Source organism: Onychostruthus taczanowskii, unplaced genomic scaffold (genome assembly GCF_017590055.1).
Source record: "Onychostruthus taczanowskii isolate IOZ18803 unplaced genomic scaffold, ASM1759005v1 scaffold44, whole genome shotgun sequence".
In the NCBI taxonomy this organism is placed as follows: Eukaryota; Metazoa; Chordata; class Aves; order Passeriformes; family Passeridae; genus Onychostruthus; species Onychostruthus taczanowskii.
The window spans coordinates 5,608,672-5,631,447 of record NW_024501903.1 but is presented as its reverse complement, the minus strand read 5'-3'; the positions used below and the strand labels follow the sequence as shown (position 1 = coordinate 5,631,447).

Genomic DNA, 22,776 nt, shown 5'->3' with positions numbered 1-22,776 from the left:
AACAGACCGACACTAACAGCTGTCATCCAGAAAATAATCCACAATTCAAGTGAGAACTTTCTACTTTTAAAATGCATACCTATCTACCACATCCAAAAGACTAATTCTGAGCTTGGTTTGTAGAAGTGGCAAGGTGTTTTATGTAGAGGACTTGTAAAATTTTAACCAGAACACAGAGGAACATCCACAAGCTTTTCACAGTGGGCAATGGGTACAGCAAGTCAGGACTCCTGAGGTCTCAATGAGTTTGTGGAACACCTCCCACCCACATAAGAACCTGATGGATAGACAATACTCTCCTAGATCATCTCACAGCACAAGTAAAACCACACGAACCTCCCTCTAAAGACAGCAGAGTTTAATCTTAAAAATCAGGGAAGTGAAGGCTGAATAGAGAGCAAGCAGCATGGACTATTTTTTTTGTGCTACACTGAAACATTTCTTTCACTTTTTGTCCACATACAAGGGTGTTTCAGACAAACTGTTGTTGTATTACCAGTATTCCTTACAAAAATAGAAACATCTTTGTATCTGGATCTTACACAAGTTTGTTGAAACTTGCCTAAATGTCACTAAAAGAAAAAGCTGTTGGCAGTAATAGAAAAACTCCCAAAGTTACTTCCCTCTCTTTTCTGTATGAAAGGGGAAAAGGAATGCAATGCCAGCCCCTTCACAAGGCTATCACTCAGAGCAGTAATTTTGGTGACCAAGATTCTGTGTTACAGCTAGAACTCATTTAGACTTTCCTTTCGTGTGTAAAGCAACAGTGCTTTGGGTTCATAAAAGTAGGAATTTAGCAGCATGGAAAAACCTGGAATTTGGCCACAAGGTAAGAAGGAATCCACATGGAAAGATGATGTTTGGCAGAATCCCAGCTCAGATTCTTCTTTTAGAGTCACACAGGCAGTAACAGAACAGTTGGCTTCTTTGGCCACTGCAGACTGACCATTTTACTCTCAATAGCAACACAAAGCAAGCCCATCATTTATTCAGCTGGAGAGCTGGAGACAGATCCCTTTGCTATTATCCCTTTGCTATTTGGAGCAGATTCTCTACACTGGAAACCCAAACTGGTGGAAGACTCTACACCATCAGTTGAAACGAGGCTTACCTGAAGATGATGTTGCTGTGTGAACTGATGTTTTTTCCTCCATACATAGAAAGAATCCAAGAGAGGCGAGGCCTCACTCCCCACATCCTGTAACACTCTTCTGAAAGTGCATCGAAGTCCCACTTCTGAGGCTCAAACATGTCATGGACACCATCTGTGCACAAAGGCATCACCATCTCAGTGCAAGCCTGAAAGAAAGGGCAAGTCAATAAAGTATTTTCTGAGGAGAATATTCAATAGCTGTTACTGCACTATTCAAAAAGACAGGCTCAAACAGCATTTGATCAGTAATTACTACCTAGCTGCTACAGAATAATTTAGGTTGGGAAAGATCTTGTAAGACTGAGTTCAACCATAAACCAAAAAGTGCAAAGTCCACCTCTAAACCAGGTACCTAAGTGCATAGTATCTTTTAAAAACCTCCAGGATGGTGACTCCACCATTTGCCTTTGCAGCCTGTTTCAGTGCTTGACATTTTTTCTAATATTCAATCTACATCTCCCCTGGTACAACTTGAGTCCATTTCCTCTCATTCTATTGCTTATTACTTAAGATACAGAAACCTACCTGCCTACAATCTCCTTTCAGGGAGCTGTATAGAGCATTAAGGTCCTTCTTCAGCCTCCTCCTTTTCTCCAGGCTAAACACCTCAGTTCCCTCAAGCACTTCTCATCAGTTTTGTGCTCCAGATCCTTCCCCAGCTCCAATGCACTTCTCCAGACACGCTCCAGCCCCTCAATGTCTTTGTTGTAGTGAGGGGCCCAGGATTTGAGGTGAGACCTCACCAGTGCTGAGTACAGGGGACAATCCCTGCCCTGCTCCTGCTGGCCACACCATTGCTGATCCAGGCCAGGATGCCTTTGGCCTTCTTGGCCACACGCTGGATCATGCTCAGCTGCTGTTGACCAACACCCCTTTTCCACCAGGTCCTTTTCCACCAGGCAGCTTTACAGCCATTCTTCCCCACAGCCTCTAGCCCTGCATGAGGTTGTTGTGACCCAAGTGCAGGACCCACCACTTGGCCCTGTTAGACCTCATACAACTGACTGCCCTACACAACTTACAACTGTCTGCTGTATGTCATTTTCCAGTCTATACAAACAGCTGAAACTCAACAAGTAGCTAGATAATGAAGATACAGTCTAAACCTCCTGGGAAAGCTGCTTCTCTTTCCTGCCTTGCCTTCCCCACTACAATCACACTTGGTTTGTGACTACGTTTGTCATCAGTACATCAATACTTCTGGCACAATATATTGACAGCTAAATGACAATTCTCATCAGCTCTAAATTAAAAAACCACCACTGACTTGCAATTTATAAAGATTAGGGAGCATACCTGGTAGTACCAACCCATTTCACCCAGATTCTTCGTTGCAGTCTGCGACACATCTAAGCATGAGGCCTCTCCTGTATAATTGTAATATAAATTTACTGCCTGGAAAACATTCTGCAGCAACAATTTGTCAGAGAGACTGGGATCCTTCAAGAACTTGCAGACTTCCTGCAATGAAGAGATAAGAAGTTGTCTCAATCTATAGGAATTAAATATTAATACATGACACCTGGTAGGATATTCATTTATTTCCCAAGTACAATCAGACCATTTCCAGAAAGTGTCTATGAAGTTATATACCCTGATTATCACAAAATGTAGTATCATATATGTGTGGTGCATGCTAGTATGAGGAACCTGTAACTTTGTATTTCCTGACTAAAAAAATTATTAAAAAACCCAACAGTGCCACCTTAATGTTTCATTCACCAAATTTTTCAATCCATTTCCCATATTTTAAAATATATTATATTTAATAAATAGTATTTAGTATCTCTGTAATTAAAGACAGCACATACAGATCTCTAACAGAGAAGCTCCAGGTATCAACTGGGGATCCCTGCAGTTTGATGTAAGTAGCTCACAAGAGAGAACAGATTAAACAACGTACATACAGACATACATACATGCATATATATATATGTAGCCACTCATTAACATTGGAAAAGACCTTCAACATCATCAAGTCCACATTTCTCTCCCCCTTTCTTGCCCTCAGAGTCCTAACAGGGCTACTGTTTCAGAAAATAAAGTATCTTTACAGCTTATATAAATCAGATTTCATACATTAGTATTGTGCAGATGGGCAGTGGCCTTTTCTGGGTTAGGTTTATAAGGAGAAATAGTTTTCAAGGTGTTTATTCTGCTCTTTGAAACAGCCACACAGGACAGATTAATTTCCCTCTCTCCTCCATCAGGCAGCTCTACACAAGGGAAAGATTTTATTTTATAATTAACTACTGCTAAAATACTTATATCTTACCTACCTCCTAGTAACCCAAAGTCCTGCAGGGAAATTCAGCCAGAGTCTTAAAAGAGTAAGAACACTCCAAGAAAAAAACAGAACTGCACAAGCAAAGGCTTGCAAGTGTAAAAAGAAGTTCTGCTTTGAGAAGGGACTCTGCAAGGAATATATTTGTGGAGATCCACATTTTCTCTCTCACTAGTTTTCCCACATCAAAAAGGACATAGGCTCAAAACTTGTTCAGTTGCAAGCTCTGTCAGCTAAGTCTCACATCACAAACTCAAATTGCATGTGCTTTTTGTGCAACATTTCTGCTACTCAAGAACAGCTCTGCAGGACAGCTGAGGTTTCTCAGTCATCCCTGGCACTTTTTTTCCCCTGGGCTGTTGATACAACCTGTTAGACCTACAAGGGGCAGTTAGGCAACAAACCAAGATACGCACAAGATATTATCTTGGTTGTCTTTTCTCAGCACATTGCTTCTATGGAGCCAAGAAAATAAAGGAAAAGGTACAAGCTAGGAGTGGAGGACAGAATTAATTAAACCAAATAGTCAATTCTACAAGATATTGATTCTAAATTACCTGTATAGGCCAAGCTGGCAGAGGCTGCAAGAAGTCAGCTTTATAGGGATAATTCACCATAGCCAAGTTTACCCATGTTTCACTCAGCCAACTTTTCAATACAGCAGCATCCTGAAGAGTTTTTAAGGGGCTGCACAAATGAAATGTGTTGGAAAGCCACTGCAAACCTGCATCTTTAATAAATTAATAAAACAATATTTAATGTATTGTACAATTAACACATACATCAGTTGTGTTGCTACTAAAAAACATTTTCGATTAGCCTAACTAATTTAGTGAAACTATTCCACACACATACAAGCACAGCAGATCAAATTTTAGTCAGCACCTCACTACAACCTCTTTTCAGGTAGTTGTATAATCACAAAATCACTTAGGTTAGAACTGATCCTCAAGTCCAACTGAAGCCCTGTCATTGAGTTCATAGTGACTGCAGTAATTTTCTTTTCCTGAATGCCTCATTTGGCAAAGTACTTTTTTTATAGTAATGACTATCTGGCCTATTTTGTCAGAAGGAATATTAGCCTTGAGGTTCTGATTTTAAGTCAGTCCTTATCTGACCTTAGGAATGTTTGGGCCTGGATTCGGCATCCCACCAGGCCTGAAAGAAGTTTGTAATACAACAAAACAGGCATTTAAAAGTAGTGCTAGACTGAAGTTTTCAATACTAGGAACAGAATTTCAAAAAACCCAATACATACACAGGTGAAAGTCATAACACATTCCTGATCTTTACTATTCTTAGAAAAAGCACTGGTGAGGTCTTACCTGTTGAGGAAAGGTGATTAATAGCATTCCAGGAATTCCGGATGCTCTCTGAGCAGCCCTTGCCACTCTTTTTGAAATCATTGGTCACTATGCTGAAAAATGTGCCACATGGAACCAAATCACCAAACTGCCAGATTGGGGCGGAGGCTGCCAGAGCTCTGCAAAGGGACATAAAAACATCCTAAACCCCTGCAAAATGGACTTCCATACCCTCCCAATAGCCACTATCTAGGCAGCATTTATAATTCAGCTTGAACACTGTGCTCTAGGTGAACTAATCATAATGCTGCAAAATTATTCCACAGATCAGTATGCAAAAGGCTGATGGAGGATGTAAATCTTGGACACCGGTACAACAAAATCAGCAAACAAAAGGCACAAATTCAGACTTGATTACTTTATTGTTTTTTATTCTCATCTATCTGCTAGGTCCTTCTCACTAGGCATTGTGTGAACTCAAATGAAGAGAGGCCCAGTCCATGAAAATATACTCTCTAGCTTGTTTCCAAAGGTATTGAAGAGATTAAAGATCTGCCTAAAGTCTGGAGACCCTAAAAAATTAGGTGCCAAGTCAGTGTTCACATGCTGTTTTCACAAATCTAACAGATAACTCAGACGAAATACATCATCCAGTACCTGCTGACCAACAGTTGCTTTTGTTAGGCAAACAGCACTTCTTCCCAAATTCAAAGTATTCAAAAAAGGATACACTAAGGATATCCAAATTCAAAGGATTCAAAGAATCCTTCTGCCAGCTTGAATTATGGCACTTGTCCCAGAGCAGTAATATTTACAGCACAGAAGTAACAAATGCCTGCTCTGTTTAAGCAGGAGGAGCACACTCACCCAACCACCACATGGGGATACTTCATCCTAAACCAGGCTGCAAGCATTCCTCCATAAGACCCTCCAATAGCTATGACTGGACTGTGCCGGGCTCCTGCAATGGTTGTCTTTAAGTACTCAACAAGTACTGCAAAGTCTGCCAGAGCTTGTTCTGATGTCAGGTAATTGAGATGCTTGGAATCCTGAGAGAAAGAAGGCAGGTTATGGACAGCACAAGTGATTTCCAGCAACAGTCTTTCTATTCCCTACAGCAGCTACAGCTAAAATCAGGTCTACAGCTAAAATCACAAATCTAAATCTGCGCCTAAGAACAAATGAAATATTCTTTGCAGGTGTTCCTTGAAGCACTAAAAAAATCTTCTAGTTTGGTTTTATTTTTTAATCCTAGAATTGATAGTTACAAAAGAGTTATACATTACTCAAGTTAACACTCAATGCCCTGGCAAGAATTAAAACATGCAGAATTATGTTTGTATGGAGTACATTTATTAGGAAGACAAAAGATGACACTTACGCTGAAAGATTCATTCCCAAAGGGCAAAGATTCTCCATAATATCTATGTTCAGCAAATACCAACATGGCATTAAGCTCTTCAGCCACATCCCACATAAAACCCTGGTTGGAGGAAAACAGACACAGAAAATAATTGATTCAAATGGTTTAAAAGTCTCTACTTTCAGTCTAGTGCATTCCAATTCTTTGATTAGAAAGATACCACTATCAAAATGCCACTAGAAAAACAGAGTGCAATTTGGTTTTAAGGTATCATTTAAGAAAACACACAAAACAGGTATCAACCCAGGGAAGGTGATATATACAAAGACTGTATGTATAGTTCAGTGCTGCAAAATAGTAAGTATCCTTGTTTTGTGACTACACAAAGGAAATTTAACAGAACTCCTATCGCACAAGCTTAACACACAGGAAATAAAAAAGGCTACAGGAGAAAAGCATTCATTTGACCTACGACTACATTACAGAAAACACAAAACTTGTTTGGCAATAAACAATAATCTAGAGCATTGCAATACAGTTATTTTCAACTAATAAATAAGTACAACTTGTCATTACTTGTTGATAAGAGTTTGTTACCACCAGCTATGAGAAGAAGCAGACAGAGATCATTGGCTGGAAGCACAAAGCATGCAAGCAGTTCTTGGTGGCTCTGAGCTCAGCACATGCCACCTCCTGTCATGTTACTGGACTTTGTTTTGAAATGGCTGAAAAATACCCACACACTCCATTCTGCATTTTTATCAGTCAGGGAAATAAATACTTCCACAGGTACTGTAGAGAACAAGAATTATCTGGCTCTGATTTCCAGTTTTCTTCATATTTTTCTTAATACAAAAACAAAAATCCAACATGAAACCTTCCATTTTACTTGGGGACTCTAAAGTACTAGGATAAATTTAATTTGGTCCAAAATTCTGAACTGTTAGCTCAGGGCAACTATGGTGTTTCCTCTAGAAATTTTCTTCACAGCTCCAGGATTTTAATAGAAGTGTATCCCTTCTTTGGTTTGTTTGGACTTCAAATAGGACCCTGAACCCCCTTTAACCTTTTCTGTGCTTTTGTTCAGCTTCCTCTTCCTCCTATAACAATCACAGCAATCATTACAAACGTATCCTTCAACAATCTTCTGTGACTGTCTTCTTGCTCCTCCTCACTTTTTCCGTATGCCACTACCGGCAGGCAGGACTGCAATCCCACTGTTTCCCACCTACCGTGTTGTTGCAGAACCACTCGATGTCTCCTTCATTGCCTGTATAAAACAGTATTGGTCCATCGTCCTTCTTCCAGTACTGATCTGCTACCAGGTACCTCTGCTGGAATGTACGATTTTCATCAAACCCAAAGTGATCAATCTGGAAGAACAAGCATCAGCAACATGGTCAGAAAGCTAGAACTGATCCTAGAGCCCACTAGGAGTGCTGACAGTTATTTAACAGATTAAAAAAAAAAAGTCGTTAAATTAATTTATATTCCTAATTCATCAAATTATTTCTGCTTTGTGAAAAAAACCACTCAAAATTACAGGCATATATACTAAAGGAGAAATCTTCAGGCACTAAGAAAGAAAATCCATGCCCCCTTTATAGCATCCTACTGAACAGATATTCTAAATATATTTAGGAAGTCAGAAAAATCTGCTGAGAGGTCACAAAGTACCTCATGCAATAAAACTGTATCAACAAGGAAAAAGAGTCATCACAGGATGTTTTGAGTCTCAGGAAAACCTTACTAGCCTCGTTATTAAAAAAAACCCAGCAAACTAAACAAGAAAAATTCCAAAATTAAACCAAACAAAAATTCCACCTCTTCTTTCTCTCCTCCTTCTGACATAAGAATTAAATTTAAACAGATTCTTGTTAGAAAGTGGGTTTTTATTGTTTACCACTGCTCTACAAATATTGCCAGCCTACATACATCATACCCCTTAACCCAAACCCCACAGTGTTAGATTTATTCTCTCATTAGAAATTCAATTCCTAAGGTCACTTTTTTCCAGCTTTTACTCACAATGCTTTGTATTCACCATCCACCTCGACCCTTCCTCTAGAATTCATCCACACTCGAAAGTTGTGCTTTTACAAGTAAATTGCTTTTACAAGTAACTCCCTGCACAGGCATAATCTTATTCTGGAATACACATACAGGCTTTTACTATGAAATATTAAAAAAAAAAAAAATCAAACCAAACCACAGAATTACTCCAGAAGACCTACTTAATTACCATGTATTCACAATTCTTCATTATTTTTATTCATCAGCTGAAGATGACATGTAGCTTCCCAATTTTGACTTTTATCAGCGCATCAATCCACCTTTTCCTGCTCCTGCTGGTGGTAACAGCCTGACATCTGCTGGCTTGAGGATCTCCGCTCACCCACCCATCTGCCTTCACACCCAAACTCTGCCACACTTCTCCGCTGCTACAGGAAACAAACTTTCACATTCCCTGTTTTGGGAACATCTGCAAGCAGACTGCACCCAAATCCAAGCACTTGCTGTTATCACAGTAACATACCTGCTAGGCTGACTCCTTTAGGCAGCTCAGAAAAGCCTAACGCTTGACCTGCAGGATCCAGCTACTCCACACCAGGTACTGATACTTGCTTTGGGTCAAAGAGAGCACAGGAACTTATTTCAGATGCACAGAATGCTGCAAAATGTCTTTTCTGCACTCCCTTAGAGGTTACTCACTCTTGGACTCAGGTGGGAGGATGTGTGTGCTGCAGCTCACTGCTACAACAGCAGGAGCAGATGGAGGTCTGTGCATGGTGGGGACACACGAGAGACAAAGTCTTTGCCTTCAATAAGTAACTTCAGTGACAGTTTTATTTGGGTCTGGAAGCAATTTTATGTACTTTCAGTTTTCCTCAGGGAGGCCACTCATAAGTATGTGGTGATGCTATCATGTGCATATTTCAGGGCTCTTTCACTGAAATTCAGTACTGCCAATACATGCTGGTCTTGTTTCACACTGACATCTCACCTGCACAGCTATTAATTTTAGTTTCACCTATTACGAGTGATTCAATGCAGAAAGGCAGAACAAGGTCAGCAACTGAAAAAAGTCTCTGGTCATAAGACCTTTGGATAATTAAGGAGAACAATCAGTTAAGGCACATCTAAAAAGTCACTGCATAGTTTGATAAACCCCAACATTGTTAGAAAGTACAACTAACACATCTTTTGTTCTGTGTATGTTTGTAAATGGGAGAAATTCTTTTTCTATTTAAAATTTCTTGTTAGGCTGCTTGCCAGAGATAGGAAAAACAGGCCCATGTGTCCTGCTTGCCTTTTATGGAATCATCTAAAATTAAATATTTAGATTTAGAACTTGATTCTGCATCCTTCCTGCCTGAAGCCAGAGTGCCAGCTAGAGGACTACACCCCAAAAAGTATTCAACTTTCCTAACTACAAAGATATATGCCAGTGCAGGCAACTTAACATGCAACAGACAAAAAAGAGTGCAGAGGGAAAACCAAAGCAAAAACAAAAAAAACCCCAAGCAAACAAAAAAACCAGAAAATTTTTGATACCAGGCTGATCTTATCCAATAGAGCATTGTGCAGAACAGATTCTAAAGCCCATCTTACTGTTCCTATTTTACAGGAGCTAGAAAATTAGGAGAGTGATACTCCAACATGCACATCTTCTCCCAAACTATGGCTAGTTTTCTTTAGAGATGTAATTTACTGGAGTTTTCCTCTGATGTGATCTGCAAATCTACTTTCCCAAAACAAACAATTACAATGTAAAATTACAATGCTCTAGTGAGTCTGTCTTTAAAAACCAAGAGGGAGAAAAAGACAGGAATTTAAGTTCTCTTTTGGTGGTTTTAGTAACCACGTTGATCAAAGAGTCATGATCCTCTGTCTTGACTCTGACATGCTGTATACTCCCTCACTGCCATCAGCCATGTTATTCTTTCCCATTTCTCCCTCAATCTGTAGAAATTTGATACTCTCACAACAGCTAAATTGCCTCTGTTCATCATACTCACAGCACATCCAACCATGGACACATGTAAGATCCCAGGCAGAAAAAACACAAATCCAGACTTCTCCAGGGAAAAAAAAAAATCACAAGTAGCTATTACTCAGCTTAAAAGCAGAAACTCCTTTAGTTCTAGATGATGGGGCTTCATACCTTGTATTAGCTTGTCTTTTCAAGGGTAAGGCACACAACATGAGTAAAAAAAAATCCAAACCAAACCCTAATGTTTGTTAGGCAGTCAGAAAACAAAGTGTCATGAATGCTGGTTATGGCCAAGAAATTCAAAGAAATTCTAAATCTAGGACACCAAAACACCGCATGGAGGTATCCTAAGGAATATCTTCTCACAAGAGTAAAAACTGTTAAAATTTTTCAAGCCACAGGAAAGAAGCCCGAGAATCAATATAAAATTGTGAGGTGAAAGCTTTGGACACCCAGGGAAAGCTGAAGTTGCAGAACAGCAGATGGAGCTATTGTGTAGCCAAAGTGCAGCAGGAGTGTTCAGGGCTGGGCACAGGGGTGCACAAGGGTCTCATTCAAATAATTGCTTTATCTCACCATTCTTTATAGAACAGGCATGCAAATGGGTAATAATCCCCAGCAACTGTGTGATGCCTACTGTAGTACTCAAATCAACCAGGTATTTTTATAGCTTTTTTTCCTTAAGCAGATGTCATTAAAAAGTTGAACCAGAAAGGTTTTTTTCCCACTCTTACACAAATGAAGTAAGATAAAAGCAATTACTTTTAGAAACAGACTAAAACAGCAAAAAGGAAAAAAATCTGTTTAGTACACATTTAAAATACCTTAACTGCTGGTAAAACAATGGTAATGGTATACCAGCAGATATGTGGTTTTTCCAATTAAAATTTTCATAATTACAACTGTGTCCAGGATGTCAGCAGTAAGTACAAGGTCCTGAGCAATCCTAAACAATTTTTAAATTGGCCCTGCTTTGTGTGGAGATTTGAAGAGATGATGGCATAGTTCACTTCTAAAACTAAACTATTCTAGAATTAATGCAAACCAGTTACTCAGCCCAAAGTTCTAAGCTTCTGTAAATAAGACTATGTGACAAGTTTTATAAAAACAACAACACAGTCAGGATCAGTGATGCAACAGAAATGTTTTACAGATGAAAGTATGATCTACTGACACAAGAACAGTCATTCTGATACTAATAAGAGGAAGGATAAAATTAGAAAAAGCAGCACTGAAACTCATAAGTTATGAATAAGATTTTAAGCTAAATTCTTGTCAGCGGAGGCAGGCAGGATGGCAAAGTGAACACAAATTTCAGTTCCACATACAAAAAAACTTTGTGAACAATGCTCAGTTAAGAAAGCCTCGTATTTTCCCGCACACCTTTGAGTCCAAAGACTCACAAAGTATTTGGGGAAAATAAAAGCAAACATATAGCAGATGGCTTGGAGGCAGGCAGCTCTGATGGAAGACTGTAGGCGCTACCCAAGGCAGGGCTGCTGAGAACTGCACTCCCTGAGCTGATAACAAACATCAGTGGGCAGCACAAGGCATTGAGCCCATGAGGATAATGAGAGCACCAGACTGAAGAATCAAGTCAGCAGCTTTGTTCCTTCAGCTCAGAGAAACTTTCTGCAGAGAAGTGCAGCTCATCAGCTCAGAGTGAGGCACCTTCCCCAGACTGGTTTACTGAACTAACTCACACTGGGAGGAATGGCCAAACTCCACCCGGGTGCCTTCTGTTTGAACTATAGAGCACCCTTCTGTATCTTTATCTTATAAGTGCACATGTATCATGTGCTTTTGTTAAACTCTCAAAGATTACTTATCTCAAGGTGGGTTTTTTGTAATGTGCTTTTTTGCTATTTTAAAAAATAAAACAAGCCACTCTGTCACACATCTCCCCTGGGGAAGAGACAAAAAAGGCTCAACAGATGTTAGTTATTGTACAGATGTTAGTCTGCTTAATGTACTTCTGGAAGTATTCAGGAACTCAGGCATGAGTAGAGTACAAAGACAAAACAGGACATGTGGGCTAAAACCCACTTCCTTCTCAGCAGCACCTTAAGGTCATCAGTGACTACAGAGACAGGGCAGCAAAGCCAAGCCTCTACTAAAAAAAGACTATAATTCACAGGGCAGTTTTTAACCAAAAGCATCTAATACCATTTGAGGTGGTAAATCAGCATCTGATGGTTTTATGCTTTTGTGTTTCTGGCAAGATTGTGAGCGTTTGAAAGCCTTTCTGTGATGCCTTGAATTTCAATCCTCTATGCAATAGCTTTGTTTCCCAAATTGGATATTCCATGTGAAATCAAGCCAGTTGTTTTACTGGTGAGAAGCCAGGGGATTTTAAATTGTGCTTTACTCTCCACATATCCATGGAGCTGTTTTGAGGGCTCATCCTGTCTGAATTATTTCCTGAGGACAGGAAGATACAGGATAGCCTGAGGATATCCTCCTGAGTGAACAGCAGTGTAGACCTCAGCCTCCTTGGGATTTCACTGATGTGTTTCTATTCCTGCTTTTACTCCTGATGGGCTGTGAGGGACTCCAGTTCAATCAGCTGGCCCTATTAGTTTTGTTTCCTCTTATAACCTCTGCTTCCCCTATTCAAATTTGAAGTTCATTAGGGCAGGGACTTTCTTGTCATGTCTGTATAACAAAGGAGGAGGGCATGAGGACAGATTTTGTTGAGACTGACAGGATTGAGGTTTCATCCCACCAGTAACTGCTAAGATTCCCTGTTTGTCCCTGCTCAGTGCAGGAAAGGGAGGAGGGAAAAAAAGACCAAAAAAAAAGTCAAGCTTAGCTTTGTTTCATATTTTGAATTTTAAATGCAAGGATTGAGGTGTTTCCTCGCTTTCAAGGCTGACAGTTGTGCAAGGAACAGCAGAGACTGAAGATTTGCACCCATCTGTTGAAATGCATAATCATTTAGTGCTCTGTGGAAGAGTAGGGAGATGTAAACTGCACCTCTTTGCATCAGGCTGTGTAACCCACTGTCTGGAAAGTCTCAGACATAAAGAATACCAGAAATTTAAGACATGGAATCAAAGCTTAGAATAACAGAACTGGTTAGGCTGGAACAACACCTTTAAGACTGAGTCCAACCATTAACCCAGCACTGACAAGCCCACACCTAAACACATCCCCAGGAACCTCATCCACACAGATTCTGAACACTTCCAGAGATTCCACCACTTCCCTGGGCATCCTGTTGCAGTGCCTGACAAGCCTTTCAGTGAAGATTTCCTGCTATCCAGTCTAAACGTCCCCTGTTACAACTTGACGCCATTTCTTCTCATTCTATTGCTTGTTACTTGTGACAGAAGCCCACCTCCCACAACCTCCTTTCACAAAAGCTGTAGAGAACATTAAGGTCTCTCCTCAGCCTCCCTCTCACCAGACTGAACACCTCAGCTCCCTCAGCCAGCCCTCATCAGACTTGTGCTCCAGGCCCTTCCCCAGCTCCGTTGCCCTTCTCTGGGCACGCTCCAGCCCCTCAATGCCTTTCTTGTAGTGAGGGAACTGTACACAGGATTTGAGGTGTGGCCTCACCAGTGCTGAGTACAGGGGACAATCCCTGCCCTGCTCCTGCTGGCCACACTATTGCTGATCCAGACCATGATGCCTTTGGCCATCCTGGCCACCTGGGCACATGCTGGCTCATGTTCAGCTGCTGACCAGCACTGCCAGATCCTTTTACCCTGGGCAGCTTTCCAGCCATTCTTCCCCACAGCGGCTGTAGCACTGCCTGGGGTCGTTGTGACCCAACCTTGCCTTGTTGAACCTCGTACAACTGGCTTCAGACAATGGATTCAGCCTGTCCAGATCCCTCTGCTGGGCCTTCCTGCCCTCCAGAACACCAGCAGCTGGATTTAACCCCACTCACCGGGCTTAGCTATCCAGCCAGTTTTCCACCCAGCAAAGAGTATGCTCATCCAAGCCAAGACTGACTCTGTCATGGTCTTTTTCTACAAGCTCCGTAATTCAGAGGTTTTGTTGACCAGATTTCATTTTATTTGTTAATCCATCACATTTACCAAACCATATGGATAACAACAGACACGCTTTTTGACTATTTATAGTTTCCAATTTCTATTCAACTACTGGGATGGTCTAGAGCAACTGTTACCAAGTTTTCCTTGACTATAATGAGCTTCCAGCCAAATATGCCCCCACAGCAAATGCAGGCTTAGGATCCTTGTAATAGATAGAATCTATCATTGCAACTGTGAGCTTGAGAGTACACAGGCCTTTGATAACACACATGGGTTAGTGATAACACTGGCAGTGTTACATTACAGATGGACTTGAAGATCTTAAACGTCTTTTCCAGCCGAAATGTGTTTATGATTCTACACTTCATGTATCTTTCTGAAGCGTCTCTTATGATGCAGAAATCACAGCACCTGCTCTTGCGATGCTGTTTCAAGAAGTCTGATTTTTAGCACTGATTTATCTCTTCAGTCATTAAAAGACACGAACAAGGAAAACTTCAGACAGGAACTCTACCCCTGCCCTGAGTCACACAGTTTGGACAGGCACTTGAAAAGACCAAAGAAAATTTAAACAGCTACAGGATATGCTGTAGGAAAGCACCAGGGTATTCAGGTCAGCCCTTGTTAGAAACAAACAGAACATGATGAAAGGTTATTTTTATGTTGGAAGCCCAACCAGCTAATGAGAACACAAACAAATTGATTTCAACTTCCACAAACCATTATTAGTTTTGTGCTGCAATTGAACCTCCAGATTCTGCTTACCATGTAAAGATGAAGTCCATAAACACATTTAGGCTTTAAAATCCTCCAGCAGACACAGTGAAGATGCTGTTCTCTGTTAAAACTCCTCCATTTGGAAGGAGAACTACCACAGGCACTCTCAATATTTTCTGTCCCAGACTTGAGAGTCCCAAAGTTCCCACACAAGGGGGAGAATGGGTGACCAGGACAGCAAGCTCTTCAATCAGCTTTACTGCTGTCACTCCTTAACCAGTCTCCATTCCCCTGCCACCTGGCTCTTTTCAGAGCAATGGAGAGGCTTGTGCTGCTCAAACTCCACCAGCTACATAACTCTGCAACTAACTGCTATGGCAGTAAACACCCCATATGTTCACATGATTGATTTGATTCAAGGTATTATTTTCCTGGTGCAATTCTTCCACAGGACAAGGGATGGGGCAAGGCATGGGGAAAAACCAGCTCAGAGCCCTACTTCAAGGTGTGATTTCTCAAGGCTGAAAAAAGCACAAAGATGCACAACACCAAGAACACTACAGCAAGAGCAAAGTTACCCTTGTGCAAGGTCTCTCAGACCCCTAACAGGCAAAAGCCTCTAATTTTTTCCATGTGCCTTCCAGATTGAATTACAAATCCATCACATTCAGAGGATTAACTTCAGAGGAGAGGAAAAAATTGGATGTGAAATGTCAATACGTCACAGATTAAGCAGCATAAAAGCATTCCAGGTTTTTTTTAGGAGTGACCTAAAGTTCTGTGTAGAACTAATTGCTTAAGCAAAAGAATTTGCGAAGTTTCTTCTCTCATGAACATGGTTCTCATTTCAAAGACTTCCTCAATTTTTCTTTTTTTTTTTTTTTTTTTTGTATAAAGACACAGGGAATAAAAGCATTTCAGGTCCAAGATAATATTTTTACTTAGTCAAATTAAATATTTAAACCAGCCCTACCCCCAAAAAGGCCTAGAACTGTCTACTTTGCTAAATGTTTTTAGAAGGTTTAATCCAGGTTGCAATTGTTTTATTTCCCAGGTTTTCACAACTATAAATAAATTTGCTTTCTCATTCTCCCAGACATAGTTCAACCACTATTATTTGTATTATATTTTCTATTGCTAATCCTAGAAAAGAGGATCCAAGGAAGTAAAGATGAACAATGACAGCAAACAGGAAAACTGTCCTGTCATCTATCCAGATAATATTCTAATTAGGCTGAGCACAGACTAAATGACAAGAGCTCAGTGCAGGGAGAGCAATTTATCAGTATTAAAAGGCTAAGTGTTTTACACGTGCCACTGTGGATCATGCATTTAGTAGCCACCAATTCTGATCAGCACGGAGGTGGGGGAGAAGAAAATTTCACAAAACAAAGCAGGAGAGCAGCAATTACAGCTGCTACAGCCCTGATGCAATAACAGAAATACCACGTAGCGACTGCTACTTTGGCAAGCTTGCAACACCAAGGAACAACTGCTTGCAGGGCTGCAAGATGTTGGTAGACAGGATGATGGGGAAACCAGCAGCATTCAGGGAAATATCTGTGGCTCCCTGCACCACCAAGTGTGTCCATACTGGAAACCAGAGGGAAAGGACGTCACACAGTATCACGGCTCCATGGTATCCCATGCAGGTAGGCTTTTCAGTGAGCCATCTCCTCTACAGGAAAGAGTCACATCTCAAATTTCACTCTACAAGCACCTTTTCCAGCTAATCTTCACATAACCACTTTGGCTTCAAGCCTGACACAAGGGTGAACTTGTACATAAGCTCTGTATCTTGGCTGCAGATGTGAACAATGGAAAAAGCTGTTACATCAATTTAAAGTTAGAAACAACAGCCCACAAGGATCAGAAGTTCTGTTCTTTGCTCACTGTGTGTGTTTAGAGAACAACAACCACGCATCGCACACCTGACAGCAGCATTATAATAGCACCAAATATCAGAATATACTACATGCATGCTAGAGCTGAACGAAAGCATGAGACAGAACCTAGAAATTTAAAATAAAAAAAAGCTATCCCATTACACCACAGGCAAAGAGTATCTACTGACTGTGCTTAAAAGAAATGCAATTCCCATTCTTCTGTGTATGTTTAATTTTCTGAATTCACATACCTGGAAAACAAAGAAATTAACCATTTTGCAAGTATTAGTAAGGTGGCCCAGTACAACCTGGTTTACTCCACTAAATTTCTTACAAGCTACACTGCTTTAGATATAAAATCCAAATATTACAGGATGTATGAAATAAATTAAGGTATTTGGTTTTTGAAAGCTTAAAATGAAATAATCAAGTTTGACTTCTGGTCATTCACCAACTTGGCAAAATGCTACAAATTATCTGTACGACCTACAACAACCAACAACTTCTTACGCTGATGGCTGGTCTTGATCTCCTCAAAGTCAGATGAATAGATACAGAACTCATTAGCACAAAATTTCATTCTGAACTTCATTTTCCTCCATATCTCCCCACAAAAAAAAAAAAAAAAACATCACACCAGCTCTGAGACTCTGCTTCAACTTGTAGAATCTCATGGTACAAGCCAAATTCAATGGAGGTAACAGGAGTTCTCATGCACATCTGGCTTGGGAAAGGCTTGCTAGTTCAGCCACAGACAGTTCTCCCTACTGTTTTGTTCTTTAGACTTTCTTTAATCTAGACAGTCTATCAGAAATCTTTCAGTGGCCTAGTACAGCTTTTAACAATTAAAGCTAGTGAGATATGCTCATTTTCAGTGAGGGAGTAGTGATCATTGATGTTTTTTGAGTCACTAGTATTAACTGCTCACTTAAAGGAAGAGGCTGCAAGTTGTGAGGAAATTGTTTCCTGATTAATTTGAGAAGCTGATGTCTGCATTGTGACCCCACAGATAAGTAGTGCATAAAAATAAAATTTCACTGACAAGCTTTAACAAGTACTTCCCTGTTTTCCTGTTCACTGAGTAAGAGCTATTGTTCCTGGTTTATAGCTTACAGTTCCCATTTTAAATCATGCTATGAAATCACAGAGTAAGAGCTGCCAAGTACTCCTGTACTACTTGATGAGTAAAACACATATTCCAAGTAATTCACCTCAGAGACAAACATCAGCATCACTTCTTCTCTAAACACCGGCATAACTTTTAATTGGTACCAAGGGGCTCTGTAAAAAGCACTTTGTTTTTTCCTTCACCAGAAGCCAAAAGTGCTATTGTATTATGGTACCAGGCATGAAAAACAAATCCATCACAACCATTCCCAACATCAGTTACTATTCTGAGACACCAACCTGAGTCACAAGAAGATGCTAAATAAGATGCTAACCACAATTAAAAATTATAACCTCAACCCATCTCAGTGTCTTCCTAAGCAAGTTTTAGACCTGTGATTGAAAACTACCTCATTAGGTTTAAAAAATATTTATATCCGTTCTAATGTTCACATTTTCAATCAGGGCTTTTATTTTCTATACTTCAGAATTCCTGTCTGTAATAAAAAACCAGGATATTAAAGACTCCTAATAAAGCCAGAAAGGATCAAATTGCATTACTTTTTAAACTTCATCACTTTGAAGCTTCAACATATCTTCCTTTTATGTACACACAATATGAAGTGTGGATGCATTTCAGAGCACAAAGATTTGCATGTGAATTTATTATGAGATACTGACATCAGTGTGAAACCTAGGAAGTTATGAAATGTAATCAGAACCCTTCTTTTGGCAGAGGTGACACAATTGACATGTATTAGTTCAAAAGACAATCTGATTGAAGGACCAGGCTCAGTAAGTTGCTGAACAAAAATTAATTTGTACTTGTTACATTGGTTCTTAGACAAATTCATAGCAGTTCACAAACTGTGATTGAGGTGAAGGGTTCCTCAGCACAGAGTCTCACACAGCTATCAATTATCTAATTGAGTGAAGAGACACCATGTCCACTCTCCTTTCTAAGATGAGTTTGTCACTGAGAAGCCTGCAAATATCAGCAATTTTAAGGCTTGCTCTCACAGCAGTGCATATAAAGCACCACAACTCCTCAGGCTGTGTTTTTTGTAACACTGGTATGTGTGCCAAAGAAAGAGATTTAAAGGCACAAAACAAGGCTCCCCAGAGGTCAGAACTGACTGACTCCAGACCTCCTCAGTACGCTGTAAGGTTATTTCTGCTTGGATAAAGAGAGACAGATGGATCTTGGATGCCTCACCAAGTCATTCCAATGAATTTGAACTGTGGTCACAGACCCAGCTGCTTGCAAAGAAGCCATCCCAGCAGTGGTGATTCTGATACAGCTCTATACATTCTACACTTCATTCTCTCTGTAAAGTCTGCCGCTTCTCTTTCCCCGCTAGCTGATGTTGAGAGTGAGGGGCGGCAGTTTTCCCCCTGGAGCTCCTTGAATCCCAGTTGTCAGTTGTTTCGGCGCAGTATAAAACACAGGCAGCGCACAGGGGTCCCAGGGAAACTTTATTTGATGGTGTTTCTTCCCCTCTTTCTTCCTGGGCCCCCACTAAGGGGCCGACAAAGACTTATATCTCACGGGAAAGGCAGGGGCAGACCCAACTTCCAACAAATCAGGAGAGTTGGGAGTAAAAACCCAGGCGGGGAATCACAGGAGCGAACCAATAAACTTCCAAGGAAGAACAACAGTTTTTAGGAAATGGGTAAAATTTGGAGAATTAGAAACTAGAAACTAGCTGACGACATTTCTGGGAAAAGGGTGGAGACAAAAGGAAAAACCAGCACCAGGAAAAGCACTAAATCACAAATCAAACCATAGACCCACTGATAAAACAAAAAGCACGATACAACAGTAAAGTTCCATTTTGGATGGATTAATTTAACATACTAATCACAACCAACTGCGTAGCAAGCAAATTACCACAGACTTGCCTACAAAAGTCACATCAGTAATCAGAAAAGCTGTAAAGGAGATAATCATCCCCAAAACAGATAAAATTTGTTCAAGATGTGGCTGATGGCAGAGTTTCTCCTTCAAGGGCCATCTCCTCTTCTAGGTCTGCATGAGGTACCTTTTTACTGGGGTAATTTCACTCATACATAGGAGGAGAAGAGGGCTGAAAGACATCAGTTACTTTTGAAGGGAGAGGAAAAGAAAAAAAATCACACCTCCAAGCCAAAATAATGAAAGTTATTAAATCCATACACAGATCAGCAAACAAGGTAAGATCACACTGACACAGGCACTGCTTGACTGATTTCTCAATGTTCTAGACTTTAGCCTCATCATCATAGACGTCTGACACTTAAAGTGGTAAACAGGAGGAAGTTTAATGCAATGAGCATTGAGCTTAACTCTGACCCTGTTATTTCCCCATTTTTATGAAAACAGACTTAAATGTCATTGATTCACAGTAAAAGTTGACACTAGACCCTCAAACCATGTTACATGTCTATAGACTGTCACGCCCAATGTGCAGCAGTAATAAATTATTCACAGTGATGAAGAAGTAACTTTTTAGGCAACAAATCATGTAAGGAACCTATTTACACTTTCAAAGCTTTCTTCTGTAGAAGTATTAAGTATTTAAAGACTTTATTTAAAGGTATTTTTAATATTAATAGGTGTAAAACCATTTCCTTTGTGACAGCATAGTATTTTGCCATATTATGAAGTATTTTTTAATATTGGATGCTTTTAGATAAATTTCAATTTGTGATGAAAACCACCAAAGAGAGAAACAAGAATCAAAGCAGAAACCTTAGCTAAAAAGAAAGACTTGGCAGCAAGGAACACAAGAAGGTAATTCATGTCATAAGAAATATATGTAAGAAATTAAACTTCAACAATCCTGAGAGGTGGCAAAGTATCACCACACCTTATTTAACATGTTAATCATAGCTTTTATGTTGCACTACAGAATAATAATACAATTACAAATCCCCAGAAAACAGCACTGAGTGCATGCTTTATCAGGGCTGAATGCTATCAGTTCTACATACTGTGCTACTGAGAGTGTGTCCTATGCTCTCCGTGTGATTAGACCTCTTGTGCTACCCCTGTATCTTTCAAGTGCCAAGCAGCAGAAGTCAAATGTTTGATGAACACACCTCTCACACTCTGTTCAACAATATCAGTAAGTCCTTGGACAAGGAAAGCAAGGATTTCCAGGCCAGTGAATGGGCTCCCTCTTTCCTGCAGCAACCACTCTCAGCCAACAGGATTTTGCTTGAAGCATGAGAGGAAGAGACAGAAGGGTGAACAAGATGTGGCATCAATATTTACAACAGGTTGTTACTGCGACTCTACCCTCCTGTCTCTCAAAACCTATCTATGTCCCCAAATCCACAGGTCTCAACCACACTGCAGCTCTGCTCTGCTGGCAGCTGGATGGCACCTGGAGTGCCAGAGCTGAGGAGAACAGCCAGGTGACACCACAGCCTGGGAGGAGATGAGGACAGAGGTGTAACAGAGGTGACAAAGGGTGGCTCAGAGCACAGCACAGAATTAGTAGCACTGATACTATGATAGCAATGTGCAACAACCAGTGTGCCACAACAATTAGGGTTGATTACACCACTGCTGCAGGAGTGATATCCTGGCCAATGCTGGCCACACACTGCAGAAGCTATCTGCAGTATACTCACAATACAAGCTCCGAGGCTGTTAGAGGAGTTAATGCAGGGACACAAATCTCAAATCATTACCCGAGTGAACATGAAGCAGAGATGTTGTCAAGACATGGGATTTATGCAGGGAGATCCCTGGAGAAGGAGCATTCCCAAACCATTAACACTATCTGCAGAAGACTGTAATCTCAGTGGATGGATTTCTCATTAAAATAATTCCAAATCTATCTTCCACCTCAAAGGACAGGGATCTTGACCCTAAAATTATTCCATAGCTATTTAGTATAATCTTACAAAGGTTATCTGTTTTCTTTACATCTGTTCTCTCTGTGAGTGTAATCTTCCCATTTTGCTCACTCCACCATAAGGTCACCTTGTACAAAGTGGAAACAGGAGATATCCAATCCATGTATCATCCAATATACCCAGCCATAAGTTGCACCAAGAGACATTTAGATAAGGTATTTTAAAAAATAATAATTTCACTGACACAGTTATCAAGCATTGGAACAGGCTTCCCAGAGAAGTGGTTGAATCAACAACCCTGGAGATTTTTAAAAGAGGTGTAGACATGGCACTTGGGGACATTGTTTAGTGGTGCATTTGGCAGGACTGGGTAAATGGATGATCTGAAAGGTCTTTTCCAACCTAAATTATTCTAGTCTATAATTCTATTCAACCTAAACTATTCTATTCTTATTATTCTATTCTAAATTAAACACTTTCTCCTTCCCACCACTCCCTGTGCAGACCAGGGCATGAAATTCAGACACATGCTACAAGCCTGATTCTGAACAAACCAAGAGAGTACTAGGAAAACATTCTCCTCCCTTACTATGCCTCCCAGCAAAAAGAACCATTGCCTCCCCTAGGAAACCCAGGTGCAGAACAGGGGACACTGCAGACACTGCTTGATACGCACAAGCAACTGCTGACTGTTTTTATGAAAACCTATCAACAAGGTGGGCTTCAAGTCTGATTCAAGAAAACCACATGAACACAAAGACAACACTGCAGAGCCCTCTATTCTATCCACATGCCATGGATTTCACCAACGAATTGCTGGAGGACACAGGATGACAAAGCTCAAGTTAGTAACAGAAATCTGCTCCATGTTCCATTTTTGCCCTTTTTTCTAACTTGGAAATGAAACTCGAGATAATTTTACTAAGGAGGTAATATAAAAGCGGATCTTTATTGTAGGCTATCAGAGCCAGTTATGGAAAGATGCCCGCAAAAGCCCAGATCCACAGAGGTGAGTACATTTTTATAGATTTTTGGAAATCAGTATAATTTATAAAAAGCACCAATTAGGAGGACATGTGGTGACACAATTCCTCCCCGCCAGGTCAAGCCCCTTGTCT

At 40.4% G+C, this 22,776-nt stretch overlaps 1 protein-coding gene across 1 annotated transcript in view; it reads right to left on the bottom strand.

Annotated features, from left to right (window-relative positions):
• The window catches only part of LOC121340976 (prolylcarboxypeptidase), a 28,121-nt gene that overhangs the window by 4,420 nt on the left and 925 nt on the right, over positions 1-22,776 (bottom strand). Inside the window, exons 2-8 of the mRNA XM_041414094.1 lie at positions 7,337-7,477; positions 6,123-6,224; positions 5,609-5,790; positions 4,763-4,920; positions 3,995-4,167; positions 2,450-2,614; positions 1,112-1,299 (exon numbers count right to left, since the gene is read on the bottom strand). Coding sequence (XP_041270028.1) covers positions 1,112-1,299; positions 2,450-2,614; positions 3,995-4,167; positions 4,763-4,920; positions 5,609-5,790; positions 6,123-6,224; positions 7,337-7,477 — 1,109 coding nt within the window. The remainder of the gene's footprint in view (positions 1-1,111; positions 1,300-2,449; positions 2,615-3,994; positions 4,168-4,762; positions 4,921-5,608; positions 5,791-6,122; positions 6,225-7,336; positions 7,478-22,776) is intronic.